This window comes from Aspergillus lentulus, assembly GCF_001445615.1.
Source record: "Aspergillus lentulus DNA, contig: Alt13, strain: IFM 54703, whole genome shotgun sequence".
NCBI classification, from domain to species: Eukaryota; Fungi; Ascomycota; class Eurotiomycetes; order Eurotiales; family Aspergillaceae; genus Aspergillus; species Aspergillus lentulus.
Window position 1 is genome coordinate 195601 of NW_028322114.1, and position 18363 is coordinate 213963.

Genomic DNA, 18363 nt, shown 5'->3' on the forward strand with positions numbered 1-18363 from the left:
GTTATAGAATACTTATACATGCACCTGGCTAGTAATAACCTTAAATAGTATTAAATAATAATTATATACCTTAAGTCTATTATTATCTATATCCTATAGCATATCTTGCTCCCTGTATAATAGGGTATTTAGGTAGGTAGCTAGCTTCCTAGGCTAGTAGTGTATCTTATAGTTAAATTAGCTTAGGGTGTATAACTAATATATCTATTATTTATTAAGTCTGCAGACTATCTTAAAGTATTTAAGGTTATAGTAATCTATAATAAGCTTAAATTAGGGTAAGCTAATTAATTCTAATTCCTACTCTTTAAGAGTATTAATAATAGCTAGTAACTCCTTATTATAGATTTTATAATTATACTCTGCAGGTGTATTCTTCTTAAAGATATAAGTAACTAGCCTTAGTACCCTATTATTATTATACTAAGATAGAGTAGCTCCTGTTGCCTAGTTAGATATATCTATTTTAACTACTATCTTTCTGTCAGGGTTAAACTGTATAAGAATTAGGGCTATAGTAAATATCTTCTTTAATAGTTTAAAGACCTTTATTTACTTATCTCCCTATATAAAGGGGGCTTCTGTCACACCCTGGGATCCGTCTCTGCTGTTCTCTGCTAGTCAACTACTGAACTGTTTTTCTGCAGAAACCTGTCTGGATTAAGCATTCCTCCGGATCGCGCCCTGATCACTCCGGGATTAACTGGTGATCATTGATCCTTGGGTTTCTGCCTGTCACATCCGCCTTGCGCTAGTGCAGCTGTGTCAGTGCCATAACAGCTTCCTTGTGTATTAATACTATTAAGGGTTATACTATATCTAAGAAGTCCTATATAAACTATTAATAGAAGTTTATAAAGCCTAGGAATGAATACATACTATATATAGAGATAGAGGCCTGCTATTCTAATATTATCTTTACCTTAGTAGGGTCTATCTATACACCCTTACTAGCTTCTATTATAAATCTAAGATATTTAGTGCTCTTTATCTTAAATTTATATTTATTAATATCTAGCTGCAGTCCTGCATTCTTTAGGTGCTCTAGCACCTATTAGATATATAGCTAATACTTAGTAAGAGAACCATCTATAAAGATTAGTATATTATTAATATATATAGAGGTAAATTCATCTAGGAAGTCCTAAAGGGTCTAGTTAATATATTATTAGAAGGTACTTAGTATATTTACTATATTAAAGGGGGTAACTAGCTATTTAAATAAGCTAAAATAAGTATAGAAAGTAGTTAGCTATTCATCTCCTAGGGCAATGTAAATCTTATAGAAGGTAGTAATTATATCTAACTTAGTAAACTACTTTACCTTTAAGATATATTCTAGGGTCTTATTAATTAAGGGGAGTAGGTATTAGTCCTTCTTTATAATTATATTTAGTATATAGTAGTTAATATAGAATTATAATCTACCTCTAGGCTTATAGGTAAATAGTACTAGTGCTATAGCTATAGAACTACTAATATAGATAAAGCCCTTCTCTAGTAGTTCTATTAATATCTTTTATAGTACTAAGAGTTCTCCTTATAATATACTATATAATAGCCCCTATAGGGGTTCTATTAACTTCCCCTTATTATCCTTAATAAGTTTAATTTAGTAGTCTATACCTAGACAGTATAGTGGTAGTTTATTAGCCTTCTTTTAGTTAAATATATTAAGAAACTTATAGTAGTGCTTTAGTAACTTTATAGCTAGGTTAGTATACTCCTTAACCTATAAGGCCTTTTTAATATCTTAAATACTAGTAGTAAAGATCTATATAGTCCTATTCTTTCTTTACTATTAGTTATAGATAGCAATCCCTAGGCACTAATCTATTTTACTACTAGCCTTAGCTTATTCTTAATACTTTTAACTATAGATCTATCTATAAGCTATAGCTAAGGCCCTTTAGCTTCTATTATTACTCCCTAGTCCCTTATCCAGGGGATCTCTAAGATTAAGTTAGTTCTATTATCTAGCTTCAGCACTATATATATATAGACTATATACTAATAGCTACTACTAACATCTAGGAAGAAGTAAGTAATTATTAAGATAATACTTCCTATTATACTAGTATAGTTCTCTAGATTAATAGGCTTAATCTTAATCTACTCTAGTTATAGCTTCTATGTAAAGTATTTAGCTATAACTATATAAGATATATATTCTATATCAGGCAGGATTTAATAATTATATTCCTTATTAATTATACTAGATACTATAAATTCTAGAATATTAAATCTAATAGCCTTCTAAAACTACTAGTAATTAATAAGTATATCTTCTTCCTTAGGATATAGATAGTACTAACTTTTTAGTTATATTAACTATTTAACTAGCCCCTATAAGAGTCTTTTTATAGAAGTAGCTAGTTTTCTAACTTACTTATATTACTAGTAAGCTCTAGAGCTTATATATCTAGCTTATTATCTTTAAGCAGGGGCCTAATAGCTTAAGAGGCTTAGGGTAGTTTTACTTCTCTACTCTATAGAGGAATAGTGCCTAGGTACTAGCAGCCCTTAATTATATAGTCTAAAGCTTTATAGTGTAGGTATCTCCCTTTAGTATAGTAATAAGACCTCTTAGTCTTATTAACCTATTTTATACACTACTATTAGTAAGCTAGGGTTATAGTAGTTAGTTCCTAATCTATAGGGTTACTAGGGCCTGGTATACTTAGGACTAGATTTATTAGAGGTATAGAAATATAGGTAATATAACTATAGCTTATAGCTTATATACTCTTCCTATATTACTTAGCTTAGGCTACTCCTTATATATAGAAAGCTTTAATTTAGTCTGTGATTATCTATAGCTGCTAGTAGTAGCCTTTAAAGCTTACTTCCTTAGCTATACTAAAGAGCTGTATCTATATCTCTATATTTAGGATACTATTAATAAAGGTTTACTTTATATTATTAGTCTAACTATAACCTCCTACCTCTATTAATAGCTGGTTAAAGTCTGCTAGCATATTACTAAAGGAATAACTATCTTATTATAGATAGTATAGCTCTTCTATAGCTTTCTCTATATAATTCCTATCTTAGAATATAATATTAAGCTAGCTAATTATATAATCTAAATTAGCTCTAGTTATAGTATAGTTCTAGGTATACTAGTCTATCTAGGGGCTTATTATAATAGTAGCTTGACCCTTAAGCCTGGTAAAGGCATACTATATATAATTATAGTAGCTACTAAATATAAAATAGTTAACTTCTAGTTTCCTTACTAGATTAGAGTAGAAGATATTATATACAGCCTTGTTAATACTATTATATTAGTTAGGGTTAGGTAGAATTAGTTTTAGCCTTCTTAGTGATTTATTTATAGGGGTGGCGGCAGGAGTGGGCACTATAGGGGTTATCTAGGTAGTATCTAGCTAGGGGGTAGTAGCTATCTACTATACTTCTATTTAAGCCATTTAATCTATAATCTCCTATAACTATTAGGCTATTTAGGCTATAGGGTCTGCCTATGCAGCATTCCTTTACTATATATGTTCTTTATTAGGTCCTTCTGGTAATATTAACATCTGTGATAACACATTATTATAGCTTATACTGGCTATACTATCTATATCATCTATTTTAGCTATTCTGTTTGGTCCTGTGGTTCGTCTGGTTCGTCTGGTTTGGCTGGTTCAGCTGGTTCATCTGGTTCATCTGGTTCATCTGGTTCATCTGGTTCATCTAGTTCGTCTGGTTTGTCTGGTTCATCTAGTTCATCTGGCTATCTAGTAACAAGTAATTTCTAATATCACGGGCTAGAAGCCTTATAAATCTATGACCTAGATTTGGATGGTAAGAAATTACTAAAAGGTTCTAACTAGGGCCGTGATAGCCAAACATAAAAAGGAGTATATAAATAGTGGGCAGGATTATATAACAAGATTAATTACTATATTGATTACTACAAGAGTCATGTGACTGCTGGTGTCCCCACTGGACAAGAGTTCATTGGTGCCTGAGGCAGATCGCGAGTGCCTAGTAGGCTCGAGCATCCAGCGGGCCCTGCCCGCTACACTTCTCAGTTCTCACCCAGGAAAGTCTTGATAAACTCTAGGGTTAAGTAAATAAATAACAGAGGGCATCCTCCTTCTAGGTTATAAATAAGAGTAAGCATAAGGTTCTAATAGTATAGGTTCAGAAGTGCTCCTAGGCAGCTACCAGTGATGGCAGCCAGCTAGCAGAAAAGGATAAGTTATATTTAAAGCCACCTACACTAAAATATTATCTTTATTATTATCAGAAGTATATAAGCAAACTCTGCCACATCTTTAATATATATAGTTGCTTTTAGTCACCACCCAGGAAGAAGGTAACTGAAGGTTCTTCTCCTTAGTAACCAAAGCTAATATCTGCAAATAATTAGCTAAAATATCAGCCTTATTAAGACATAGCCCACTTACATCCAGAATTTTAATAGTGGTGTCTTTACTAAGGCCCTGCCCTACCTCCATCTTATAAACCAGATACCACCACTTCCAGAACATCTCTAGCAAGGTTTTATATTTAATTCCTGGTGTCCAGCAACCCTTTTTGCTTTATCACCACCCGCATCGCCTGGAGAAGAAGGCCTTAAGAAATTAAATTATCTCCTCAGAATCAGAGAGCTAGCTAAAATATTTAATAGGATTAATGGATTATGTTTTCCTTCATAGCAGAACCTAGAAAGATACATTAGTTAGCATCAGTATTAAGGTTTAAACACCTAATCACTCCGCACTAATCCCAGTAATCTCACATATTGTCTAATCTAGCCTGGGTCTTCAGACTATAATATTTTTATCAGAGCTGCAAGACATCAAGAGATTCAGCCTCTTGAAGGTAGTATAATACAGAAAGCTCCTGTCCTTCCTTATTATCATCTAAGATCAAATCATTATTAGAATCATCAGAACCATCACTACTGCTGTCTAGCTCAGTTGCACTCTCTGAGATATCATCCGCAGTACTATCTGAGAAGACATCTATCCAGGATATTACTACTCATGCCACTGTCATCATCAGACCCAGTCAGTTAAGGTAAGTACTGCATGGCAGGCGAAAGGGCGCGGGGGAAAGGGTTGCTTAAATATAATAAAGGTTAAGAATGATAGAAGTCAAGCTTCTCTAGCTGTTTGGAAAAGGGCAGTGAGAGATAGATTTATAGGTGGTGTGAATGTGAGTAGTTTAAAAGTAACAGGAGAGAAGTGTAAGGGCGCCATGGTTATTATAGCCTTTATAAAATTAGAGTAAACAAGATGGGTATGAGGGGAGCTAAAAATGGCTCCCTCCTTAAGGGAAATAAGGTATAGTTGAGTAATGAACTAGCCCTCAGGCAGGCAGTAGCATGATAGTTGAACTTCAGGGACCAGGAACAAGCTAAGGGAAAAACCAAATAGCTTTAGGCTGTGGTGTTAAATCCTGCTGGGCATGCAGTTATTGCACATGACGCCAAGGATGCTGAGCGTTAGCTGGACTCACAAAATGGCATCAAGTGTCGCCGTTTTTGGCCGCTGGCTAACTGTTTCATTGTTAAATGGAGTTAAGGATCTTATATATTGGTATCTTTATTCTTTTAATTATCTATCTAACTAGTTAAGAGGAATATTTAAAGATAAGTTAGATAAAATCTCAAACTAGTTTAGAACTAGTTAAAAAGATAGGTAAAAGGTCAAAGAATATTACAGAGTGTTGTAATTTTTATAAGGTCGGCTGACCCATATTTGTTAGCCGAACTCCTTAGTAAAGGTCGGTTGACCTGTAGTCACCAGTCACCCCTCCCTACTTTGTTTAGCTGGGTCAGTGTACTGCAGAATAGTCGCCCTCTCTTCCATCCCCTAACTATAACTATCATAATAATGGCACTATTCCATTTCTGGTTGTTTTAAGGTATCAGCTTGTGACAGCGCGTGGTGCCCTGAAATGAACCTAGTGAGAGGATTCGTGCCCAGGGATTAGCCTTGACTCCTAGGAAAATTTATCATTGATGTTGCTGTTTGCCAAATTCTGCTGCTTTATTCGCTGTGATTTTTCCACCCTTTCTCTCATTCAATGTCACTTCTCTCCACGCTCTCTTCTGATTACGGTTTACGATTTTGCTGCCTTAGGCTTAGCGCTGGTGCTTTTTGCACTCATTCACTGGCCCTTTCCTCTCCTACTCTGCCCATGTCTGACACTGCTGCTCCATGGGCTATTCTTATTCCCTACTCCTTCTCTTTTATTGCCTGCATCCTTTTGCTACGCACTTTTATGAAGTTATCTTCTGATTGGTTGCGATCCTGTATGGTTGGTTGGTTCTAGTTCCTTGGCCCTAAAGTAGAGTCACGCCAAAACTTACAATTGTAGCGTTCTTGTCTGCTCGCTTATAGCAGCATTGCCGAGCCCCTAGCTACTATGAGTCAGAGTGATACAATCGTATTTCCCCCCTTCTGCTTCCGCTTCCCAACTCTCAATCTCTCAAGAACTGAGCGTCCAACTTCTATCGCAAACAATCAATTCTTACGGTTGAGCTCACCCCCCCAGGAAGTGCTCTTCATCCAAACCGCCCATTGACACCCTTCTAAGTGTTCAATATTCTCAACTGCCTTAATAGTAGAGCAAAATGCTGACTAGCACGGATATTGGCTACTTGCGTCGGTCTGTGGAGCTAGCCCGCGAAGCGCTTGATGCCGGCGATGACCCGTTTGGGTCAGTGCTTGTGGATGCCACGGGCAAGATCCTCAAAGAGGATCGCAACCGAGACACGACTGAAGCAGACATCACCCTGCACCCGGAACTCACGTTGGCTGTTTGGGCCCGAAAGCACATGACACCCGCCGACCGCGCCGCTGCCACTGTCTACACTTCTGGCGAGCACTGTCCAATGTGTGCAACTGCCCACGCGTATGCAGGTTTGGGGCGGATCGTCTATGCTAGTTCGTCTGCTCAGCTTGTACAGTGGAAGACACAGTTAGGTGTGAAAGCTGGACCAGTCGCTCCGCTCCCTATCAATCAGATTGCGCCGGGTCTGATCGTTGACGGCCCCGCTCCAGGTCTGGATGAGGAGATCTATGAGCTACATCGACTGAAACAAGCTCAATCTACAGCTGAGCCATAAGTTCATAACCACGCACCCGAACTGAGGAGCTTAGGTGTCTACTGAGCGTGCTATTTCGGACATGGTTGCGATGCTCAGCAGATTGTTAAGAAGATACCCACTGTCCTTCTGCCCGTCGCATCGATCCTACTCAAATTAACTCTTAACATCACCTGACCTGATCATCTAATGTTGAATTCTGTTGCTCTCAATTAGTCCAAGGGGTCTAATGAAGCGATCTCGAGAGAGGTGGTCAATTCTCTGTCTGCCTTTCGTCCTACCGCGTTCGGTCTTCGCCTTCCTTGTCTTCAGCTGGAGAGAACTATTACGTGAACGGCCAAAGTGCACCTTACTGTCAAAAATAAATGCAAACAGGCAACTGTAGGCAATGAGAGAAATCTGCTTTCTGTCTGAGAGGTAGTTTGCTCTCCATTGGTATAAAAGGGTATAGATATTTGTTGTTGTGGAATAAGACACCACGCCATAGCCTTCACTGTCTAGTATTTCGCGCGGAATTCTGGCATAAAGCTGAATCTCCCATTTCTCCAGATTCAGAAGACATCGACGGCCGTGAGGGTCGTTGGGAGGTATCTCGGTAGTCTCCATACTAGAAAGCTGTTCGGATTTAGTCGCGACAGTCGGCTTCTCGCAGGAACCTGGGATGCTTGGGCTGTACTTGGATATATAGTATAAACCCCCTGCTGTTAGTGTTTTACACGATCCCTTGTTGATTTGGCAATAATGCCAACGCAATGGACCGTTCCTTCAGTGCCCTAGAGATCTCAGTAGACCGGACTATTCACTTAATTGCAACAAAGAAAGCACCATCGACAGATGCTCAGCTGCACCAGCACACACATAGCAGACCTACCATACTTGAAATAGTAATAGAAGTGCATTTTCCTCCTCCATCTTATGCGAACCCCGCCGCTGAAGCTACCTAGGCGGGGTTCGATGAGCATCGCTAAGTTACAAACTATTGCCAACATGCATCCCTGCCTGGTTTCCGCAAGCCTACGGGACTTGATTGGATTTCGCTAAGGGGTCACGTCATAGCCTTGAAGGCTGCAGAATCGTCAACTTTGTTTACCAATGAGATGGGACATCACATTTCCGCAGGGATGAGATCTTCTTAGAGTATTATTATTGCGTGGTTAACAGATTGAAATTTGCTACGAGGACACTAGGTCCTACAATCCTCTTCTTTCCCTACACATCATGCCCTAAGACGAGAGCAAACAGCACATCTACCAGCCTTGGCGTAAGCAGAGCAGGGAATAATGAGCCAGATATCGATCTCTGATGTATGAATGCCTGAATGTAGTTCAGCTGAACTGAAAGAATTGGATCCTATGCAGGGTTGCGATCCAGGCATAAGCGAGCCTTCAGATACCGAACTGTTTGGCTCATCCCTCCATAGCTCCAAACGAAACTATTGGCGTGCGCGAAATCCGAATTTTGAATGCTATGTGTCAGGTCATGATGTGGATGATGTTACCAAAGACCAGTGCCTCACGCTCGATCTGCAGGAGCTGCGCAGGACTAAAAGGGGCTGGGCTATAACGTATACCAAGTTCGTGAATAATGACTAATTGGTCCGAGATTTCAGAAAATGAGGCACGTTTTGCAGCTAACACTATATGCCCAGATCCCAATTGACACCCTTCCTATCCATTTAACTACATCTACGGTAGTTCCTTTATCCCCAAGCCATCAATCTCATCGACCTCTCTTGGTGTCTCCAATCTCCCTTCCTGCGGAGTGCTCCCACTCAACTCCACACCTCTGGGACAGTCCAACTCCACACTGCCTTCCGATATATCCGACCTATATGTCTGGCGGTGGTCACCCTCCTCATGCATCACATTCGCTATAGTCGGCACAGTAGACAAACTAGATATATGGCGATGATGCGACGGTCTAACCGGGCTCGGTTCACCCTCTGTACTGGGTGTGCTAACCGTGACTGGGGATACATAGTCCGTTCCAGAGACGCCTGAGGTCGAAACCGGACTGGGGAGGGAATGGTTGTTGTACGGTGTGGGAAGTTCCACGGGGAGTGTGGTTGTATGTCCTTTAAAATGATCAGCAGATTGAAGGAAAAGGATTGAAGAACCGACCTAGCATCTCGTAAACGGGATCACCGCCTGCCTCAACGCTCCACGGTGATACCGCTGTTGCCGGAGTAATGTTTGATTCATTCGCAAATGCACTATACCCTGTCGATGCAGTCGTGTCGCCTGACTTCGGCGCGCCAGTAGTCGACCCGCCGCTGTGCATCCACCGCAGAATCCAGGATCGAGCGGACTGCTCGCTTGTGGATTGTGATTCGTGGACCTTGCGACGGCGACGAAGACACCAGAATATAACTGCTCCTGCGACGAGAAGGAGCCCTAGAATGACGCCGATGATAGCGCCGGCCCATCTGGGGAAGCTGGAGCCTTTGTCTGGGACGGGCGCAATGGTGGGTGAGCTGCTGGTAGTGCTGTTGTACGGATACCACGTGCTAATAGTCTTGGTGTACTTGGTTTTTAACACATCTGCCAGTAAAGAATTGGTCCAGGAGGTGGGTGATACTTTTGTGGCCCCGCCTTTGGAGCTGTAGCTCGTTAGCAAGTCGGTGCCAAAGGTGGTGGCATACGTACCCTCCTCCAATGACAGCAGTGACCAAATCTGGAACTTTGTATTCGCCCCAGACTGTCGGGCTGTAGGTGTTTTGAAACCTGCCGGTATTCAGGTTGAACACTTGGATCACTCCACCATCAAGGCAATGCGTAGGGTCAAGATGCACTCCTCCGAGAACAAGCATTTGGTCCGGATATGGTTTGACACAGCGGTGACCACTCCGGCCATGGGTGCTGTTTCCACTGTAAAGCTTGATCCAGCTGAAGGAGGGCAAGGATAAGACATAGACATCGTCGGACGGTGTGTTCTCCGTGTTCAGCCCGTCGTAGCCGCCGTAGACATAGATATTGTGTGAAGATCCGTCCGCTGCACTCGCGTAAACCGAGCAAAACTGCGTCAACTGAGGAGGAATGTCCCCGGTCGTGTTTTGCAAATACCTAATCTCAATGAGTATTCGACTGTTTGACCGATCGAAGAACCCACCATCTATCGCCGCTGACATCGTAGACAGACACTGTCTCCATAAACCCGGGACTTGTCCTCTTACTGGCATTCTGCTGGGCACTCGTCAATCCATCCGACGAAAAGATCGTGGCTGGATTAATCACTCCTCCAATCGCCACCAAGACCCCGGCCTCAGCGACAGGAATCCAAACGAGCTCAGCATTGGCACGCGCAGGGACATACGCCGGCAACGACAGATTGGACCACTTGTTGTCGCGCATACCGGACATATCCACCTTTATCATACGGTCGGATGTGATATTCGCCGATTCATCGTCAGCATAGATAGGCCCCCAGTCCTTGCCACGCATACCGCTGAAATAGAACCCTAGGTTTTCGCTCGGTGCAGAGACTCCGGCGCCATTCGTCATATATCTAGTTACGCCGCTGTTAAGGTTGTCGATGATGAAGCCTGGTTGCCAGGATCCTCGGTCTGGGCCATACTGGTATCGTTCGTAGCCGAGAACGGTGTTGCCGGCTGGGGGGTCTTGACTGTCTGTGAGGCGGAGGAGGCCACTATGTATGGTCAGAGGAGAATCGATGAAAGAGGGCCAAATTACCCGTAGAGATAGAGCTCGTTGTCATTAGCGAACATGGCTCCATCGCGGTAGGTTGGGGCGATGTTGTTTGCGATTCCTCCTGCTTTCGACATGTTGCCGAACAAGGCAGTCAGGTTTGAGGTGGTAATATCGAAGGATGTGGTGAGATTGAGGGTGTAGAGCAGCCCTTCATCGTTCCCTGCGCAGGTTAGCCATGATCATCCATGAGCGTGATGACACTTGCCATCATTTGCCAAATTAGATGTGCCATCAGCCAAGTCTCTACCCAGCGTTGTTAGTACCATTCGGCGCAATGGAAAGGAGACATACCGCTTCCACCATAATGATCCTCCATCAAGGTAGACGATATCACGAATCGTATTAACTGAGACTTATGAGCATTGTGAGCACTGAACACATTAGATAGAATGTACCTCGAACTTGATCCCAGTTACATATCGACACATTGACATTCCAGCCTTGCGCTGACGAACAGCCAACCAAAAGGGCAAATATGCTAGCTAACCTTTGCCAATCGAACCGCATTCTCTTAGCAGGGATGGTTACGACAGAATCAGAACGAACAGCTCAGTCCTTTTCTTGCTGTGGTTGTTTTTCATAAATCACATTACCCTACGAGGCTGACCACAGTACGTCGAATAAAGAAGGACGCAGCTAACAGCACTCGCAAATAGTAAACACTGACCTTGGCCCAAATAAGCATGCTCAGAAACACGAACAAAGAAAGCCTGATCCACCAGGGCAACCAGAAACCGGAAAGATCGTCAGAGAACGAAGTCAGACAGGCCGTCAGCAGCCACGCTAGCATTGCTCTCATGAGCCTTGAAAATAAAACTGCAGTTGGTAGGAAAAAGATGCGAACCCACGGTTTTTCACATACAATGCGGGTCATGCATGAGTAAGTTGAAGATGTTAAAGTCTGTGTCTTCGATGGAGACAGCAACGCTTCGAGTGGACGTATTTGCTATAGGAACGAGATTTGCGAGAAAGCCATCAAACTCAAAGCATTGATTGTGCAACAACCAGATCCCTATTCGTTGCTTGTCTCCCCGTTTCAGTTAGTCCTTATTTTCTTTTTCCTCGACAGCGCCCCGTGACCATGTTCGGCACTGGAGGTGGAACAAAGAAGGAAGACAGGACATCTTCATCAAGCCATGTGCAGTCAGTAATCCTGACATTGTATGTCATAGTCCAAAAACAGGAAGAGGTAAGCAGCAGGTTGGCATAGATCGTTAGATGAGAATCACCAGGAGATTCGCCCTGGCCAGAATTGTTGCTGAGAAACGAAAGAACATGGGTTTCGGTATTGATCTGTTCTTATTCCGTGAATCCTTCGCTGATAATCCAACAATAATTGTTCGTTATCATCTGGAGGACTAGACTGGTGGTGAGTTCATGTAGCCACATCCATTAGCCTTCCCTGCTACTGTACTCTGTACTCGACGTGGCGTCGCGATGTTCATCTTGGGCTAAACGGCCGCGAACCATATCATAACCAGAGATGAGGCAGAAATGTCGAGGCCTAAGCGTCGAATATCCATCCTCAGCCTGCTCTGGTCACCAGTAACGGCAGGTAGTAGGCTTTTCAATGTGTATAATCGTAACGTAGATGAGTTGTTGGCTCAGAAATGCCTATATTAGTTGCCATGTGGACTGGAGGTTTCTTTGTTCAGACGATCAGCTAAGGCACAGAGGATGACAACAAACTGGGATCTGAATTTGTTTCTTTGTCAGTCGGTCAGCCACCATAACATCTCGCTGCAAAGCACGGACAGCAACACTTGATTTGTTATTGATCGCAGAAAGTATTGGCAATTAATGCCGAAGGGTTCGGCATAATATTTCTAAAAAGCTCTTCTCACTTTCTGCGTTTCTAATTGCCTTTGAGAACAACTTTTTGCTATCGCATCGCGACAGACTAGGGCAGTGAACATTATGAAGCTTTCGCGCGCAACTCTGCTAGCCCTGATAGCGGTCTATTCCCATCCAGTATTCAGTACTGCTTCAGCAGAAGATGTGACAGTAACGGAGACAGTTCTGGAGACTATCACTGTTTCTGAACCTTGGGAGGTCAGTTGAACGTCTATTGTTCGATATACCTTCTAAGATGCAGTAGGCAGCAACCAGCCTACCGAGTGCTGTAGCATACTCAGCAGTTCCTGAGCCCTCAGCATCGCCTGCTGAATTGCCATCAGATGCCCCAACAGTGTCATTGCCAACGAGTTCTTCGGCATACTGGACGATTCCAGGATCATCACCGATCTTAGACGCCGAGACAAGTACTTCGACTATCACAACACAGCCGGGATATAGTTTGAGGAAGAGGGCAAATCCTCCAGAGTCTCCGGCTATAATCGCAAGAGCCCCTGCTACGATCACAGTTACTTCGACATCAACAATCACAACCTGTCCTGTATGCACAAGTACATCAACTACGTCCACCACTACTACCAATACGCCCACAACGTTGCCTCCTGAAACCACTCCAACAACATCCACAACGACCAGCAATCCTGTCACCACGCCGACAACAGCACCAGTGTCTACTGTCACAGTGACTGTGACAACCACTGCTCCAGGCCCCACGGAGACTGACACTGTCACCACAACTGTCAGCTTTCCAGGGACCACAGAGACGGTCACCCTCACTAGTACGGCCACTATTACGGGAACTACGGGAACAGATACTGTCACTACAACGATTAGCCTACCAGGTACCACAGTGACAGCCACAGAGAGTTCGATCTCAACAGTCACAGTCACAGCCACCACTACGCAACTAGGGACTACGTACACAGCAACTCCAGGCGATGGAATGACTCACACCACCACGGTAACCATTACCCCTGGGGGTGGAACGACCATGACCTCGACCCAGACAGTCACTTTGCCAGCGACGACAGTGACCGACACGGCTACATTTACGGAAGTTTCAACTACATCGGTAACGGTTCCTGGGTCTACTATAACAGTCCCCGGTTCGACAGTAACGGACATAACAACGTCGACTGAGAGGACCACCCAAACAGTCACTATTTCTGGGGTCACAGTCACTAATCCAGGGTCGACAGTTACTAACACAACCACATTGACTGAGATCTCAACGTCGATACTCACGAACCCAGTGGTGACAGTGACAGACATAAGCACTGTAACGGAGGGTTCTACCCAGACCATTAGCCAGGTTCTAACGACGACGGCCACCGAGACTGTCGCCTTGCCTGGGACAACCGTGGTGGATTCAAGGACCATTGCCCTGCCTGGAACGACTATAATCAACTCAGAAACTGTGACTCTTACGGTTCCCGGAAGAACAGTGACGAATATGAGAACAATTACTGAGTCCGGGACAACGTTGACAGTCTCTGAGGTGGTCACTCTTCCTGGTTCTATAGTCACGATCATAGAGACAGTTCCAACTACTCTCCCTGGATCTACTATGGTTGCCACCATCACTGAGCCCGGACAGATAATTACGATATCCGGATCTGTTAGCACATTGCCAGGATCTACTATTGTCCAAACCACTACACTTCCCGGCATCACCACGACAGCTAAACAGACCGTTCCAACAACTATGCCCGGAGCAACCATCGTCACTACCTTCACTAAGCCAGCAAGTACCATAACAGTATCTGGAACCATTACCACGCTGCCAGGGTCCACAACCGTACAGACGACGACTCTCCCTGGATCGCGGTCAGTTGAGACTGTGTCGGTGACCGTCGTCCATAGTACTACCATTTTCGACACAGTAACATTGTCTGGTTAGTCTCTTTTTCCAAGCCGTGTTATATTTACCGAATAGCTCACTAACAGAGTAGGCTCTGGTAAAACTATAACCATCACGAATCCAGCTGGATCTACAACTCAGGCCGGCAACACTGTGACAGTTCCCGGAACCACCACAACGCTCTCCATCTGTCCAACACTCAGGATCAATCCCACTTACACTCCGGTCGCTCCCCTCCCGAGGAACTACACCTGGGGTTGTCCACCAGGCTACCTCTGCAAACCCAAACACACCGGCGCCGATGCAGGCTGCAACATCGAAGCCGGTCTGCCAGCGGAGTCATATGTCTGCAGTCCAGACGAGTGCATCAAGAGCCCGCCCTTCATCCACGACCAGTACTGGGGCACGCCGGTAGAATCCAACGAGATCCGCTCAACCTACTACGTCTCAAAGGACTACTTCAACCTCGACCCTGAGATCTTTGGTCTGAACTACTCCATCTTCCGGATCCCGGACCTCAGACCAGGCGATGACCACTACTACATCCGGTCCTCTCGTCGATCGTGGAGCAAGCTACTCTCCCGGGCGTCGATCGGAGTATTCACCGTACCCGGCGCCTGCTATGACGAATGCAACGACGCAGCATTGGAGGTTGAGTCGACCGGCAAGGCACCGGAGATCTGTAACGCTGGGTCAGCTTTCAACGTCTCCCTGGGCCAATGCGAGAAGTGCTGTAATACTCACAAGACAGCTACATCGGCCAGCTTTGAGCAAAAGGTACTGCCAAATTTCCAGCAGTTTTTAAACTTTTGCGAGGGATTGGAGCAGTCGTCGGCTACCACTGCAGCTGCGGATACAGTCAGTTCGACTACTAGTACTCAGACATCTACAGCGACAGGAACGACATCCACGCAGAAAGGCGGTAGTACGTCACAGACTGATCCATCAACAGCATCGACTACTCCAGATACTACAAGCAAGGCCACCAAGAGTAGCGATAAATCGAGCATAGCGGCATCTACAAGCTCTACTGAACAGAGAGCAACTTCCTCGCCATCTCAGCAGGTAACTGCGTCAGACCCGACCACAGAATCTGGGGCCACCACCGCGAGTGAGGCTACTACGGATCCTGTCTCCAGTTCATCATCTGGGTCAGTGACAGGTCCATCTTCGAAAATGACTCAAAGCTCTTCTCCTAGCAACAACCCTGGTGAGAGCGCGTCTAGTCTCACGCCTCACGGACCTACAGGTACACGTTCCGGATCAAGCCCATCTGCATCTGTATTACTTGTTACAGGCGCAGCAAGTCTCCGGACGGTGCCATCTCACTGGAGTATTTTGGCTCTCGTGTTTGGGGTCGCGGGCTTCCACGTTTGGGGTTTGTGAAAAGTTGACTTTGATGTGTTTCTATCGATATTGTTTATTTCTTAGGTAAATAAGTAGATTGTTTGTGCTTTGAGTATACTAATAATATACTTCTGCTCTATGACTGGTCGTACGTGGCACGAATATATATTCAAGGCATTCTAGCGATGCGCCGTTCTTCCACATGTTGGACTAACATGATATCGATGAGGATCTGTCCCTATGGACAAGCCATTATTACATTAAGATTTTTGAAATGGAAATGGCTATCTTACCCTCGAGAACAGGGTCTATTTATCTTCCTGCTCCTATTTAATGCGCTTCTCTACTGTGAGGGGACTAAGCCCAAAACAGGTAACTCCGGTGAAGGCTTGGCATTAGGGGCGGAGACTAAGCCCAATTAGGAACATAGCGTCAATAGTGTGAGAATCCGATCTCTCCGGGGAGCAGTCACTAGTCGGCTACAAGCCTAATACACATAGATGAAATCCTCATTCTTCAGATCCGTGGTGTCAGAGAAGCCTTTGTCCTCGGTCGGAGCCGGTGGTGCAGGAGCGACCTCCTCAAGTTCCAATGCCTTACCCTCCAGATGCTTCTTGCTGAGCATCGACTCGTCCACAATGTGAGCGGACTTGCCGAGTTCACGTCTTCTCTTCGCCTGTTTCCTGTTCAGGTACACCAGGTAGAGGTTTGTCATTCTGTCCGGTCAGCCGCAGTTCCTGACGGAGGAATAGACACTTACATAGAAAACCCTGCTACGATAACAAACATTATCAGATTCGAAATCAACCCGGGACGATAGAGTGGCGCCTGTGATGTGGAATATAGCTGGGGGCCAATGACCTATGCAGGTTAGCATCCTCCGCACACTGATCAGGAGTACTCGTACATTTCCTGCACACATTCCCACCAAGACCACTGCCGACGTGCATTTTCTCTTCGTATCGCCTGCGGTATTCTGTGCCTCCCACGCATATATCAACGGCGTGATGGCCGCCAGGCACGATACCTATCACGTCAGCTCCGCCTCTTGATTATCGGAGGATAACCAACCAGGTAGTATCCGAACAAGAGCACCCCCTTCTGCTCCCTCGGGACAACAATCATGAGCAAGGTTCCAACGGCAGCGATGAGCGCAAATCCCACGATGACCAGACCCTTGCGCTGGAATCGAGTGGCTAGCCAGCCCCCGCCGATGATGGCAATGATCTGAATAACGCCAAATGGAATATTGAAGAGAATGGTTTCGAAGCTGTTATACCCAAAGGATTTCATGATGAGGTTGCCGAATGTACTGATGCCCCCGCTTGGGATTCTGCATAAGGTTAGCACAAGGGGCGAGTCCACCCTGGCAGGGACGACGTACGATATCGACACGACGAGAAAAAACCAGCACCACGTTTTGAGATCGTAGAATGTCTCCCAGACGTGATCCCATCGCCATTCCCGCGAAATGATCCCCATCTGGTTGGCGCGGAGCCGCTCGACGGCAATCACTTTTTCACGGTCGCTGAGACACTTCGCTTCCATGGGAGAGTCGGGCATAAAGATGAAAATGAGGAAGGAGTAGGCGACCGTCAGGAGACCGCAGAACATGAAGATGATCTACTCATTAGCCTCGGTCGCTCGACTAGGGAGGAAGGGCGGTACCTGGTATGAGAATAGACTGTCGCTGTGGATATGGCCCAGTCCGTAGGTGAACAAGCTGCCGATGATAAAGGTCACGCCGTTCATTCCGTTCCAGAAGGCTGTCCGGAGTGTCTGTTCGCCTCGTCTCCACCACATTTGCGTGACGGCCACGCAGGAAGGGGCTAAACGCGTTAACATGGCATCAGAATTGGGCGAACGACATACCGATCATGGCTTCAAATGCGCCGAGAGTAAATCGTAACCCTAGCAGACTGGGAAAGTTCGTGCAAGCGGCCATGATAGCAAGGGAGCTTCCCCAGAGAAACACCGCCGATCCGATCAGCTTCCCCGTGGGCAATTTGACCAGTAGCAACGCGGCAATAGGCTGCATGACTAGCTGCGCCAGATATAAAATTGACCCCAGCCATGAATACTGCTTGCCATGGAGGTTTGCATCCTCCACGATGCCAAAGATGGAAACGTACGAGAGGGACGATTTGTCGAGCTGCTGGAAGAAGTATGCTCCTAACAGCAAAGGGAGGACGCGCCGGTCGATCCGTCTCAACACGGCCTTTTCCTCCTCGACTGTGAAGGTACGGTCTTCGTTTACGGTGGCCAAGAACTGGGCCGCTTTCTCCTTGATGGGATCATTGCGAGTCGGCTGAATCGGGGTGATATGGTCGTCCTGCGCCATTTGTTGTTCTTGCGTTGCTTATGTCGCATTCCTTCAGTATTCGTTCCGCCTTATATTGGCGGTGCCAAGAGCCATGCCTGTCTGTATACTTCTTGGCGATCTACATTTACCCCAGACAGTGAAATCCCCCGCAGTTTTAGTGGGTTCTGATTCATGGAAAATCCATTCAGCCTGAACGTTGTCC

General features: G+C 44.9%; 4 protein-coding genes across 4 annotated transcripts; 2 read left to right on the plus strand and 2 right to left on the minus strand.

The window, feature by feature from the left end:
• Nucleotides 1-6595: 6595 nt before the first annotated feature.
• On the plus strand, nucleotides 6596-7090 carry ALT_7343 (nucleoside deaminase; the record flags this gene model as incomplete). The annotated part of the gene is made up of 1 exon (XM_033560537.2): nucleotides 6596-7090. The coding sequence occupies one exon, from the start codon at nucleotides 6596-6598 to the stop codon at nucleotides 7088-7090; it is 495 nt and encodes a 164-aa protein (XP_033416428.2).
• A 1664-nt stretch (nucleotides 7091-8754) lies between these two features.
• On the minus strand, nucleotides 8755-13902 carry ALT_7344 (uncharacterized protein; the record flags this gene model as incomplete). Its single annotated transcript, XM_089600241.1, has 8 exons — nucleotides 8755-9143; nucleotides 9190-9668; nucleotides 9715-10131; nucleotides 10178-10714; nucleotides 10759-10936; nucleotides 12858-13406; nucleotides 13470-13537; nucleotides 13583-13902. The coding sequence occupies 8 exons, from the start codon at nucleotides 13900-13902 to the stop codon at nucleotides 8755-8757; spliced, it is 2937 nt and encodes a 978-aa protein (XP_089455426.1).
• A 295-nt stretch (nucleotides 13903-14197) lies between these two features.
• Nucleotides 14198-15877, plus strand: ALT_7345 (uncharacterized protein; the record flags this gene model as incomplete). The annotated part of the gene is made up of 2 exons (XM_033560535.2): nucleotides 14198-14525; nucleotides 14583-15877. 2 exons carry the CDS (start codon nucleotides 14198-14200, stop codon nucleotides 15875-15877), a joined length of 1623 nt encoding a protein of 540 aa, XP_033416426.2.
• Nucleotides 15878-16325: 448 nt separating this feature from the next.
• On the minus strand, nucleotides 16326-18179 carry ALT_7346 (putative transporter C757.13; the record flags this gene model as incomplete). The annotated part of the gene is made up of 7 exons (XM_033560534.2): nucleotides 16326-16554; nucleotides 16599-16699; nucleotides 16746-16865; nucleotides 16910-17171; nucleotides 17223-17461; nucleotides 17507-17667; nucleotides 17711-18179. 7 exons carry the CDS (start codon nucleotides 18177-18179, stop codon nucleotides 16326-16328), a joined length of 1581 nt encoding a protein of 526 aa, XP_033416425.2.
• Between the last annotated feature and the right edge of the window lie 184 nt (nucleotides 18180-18363).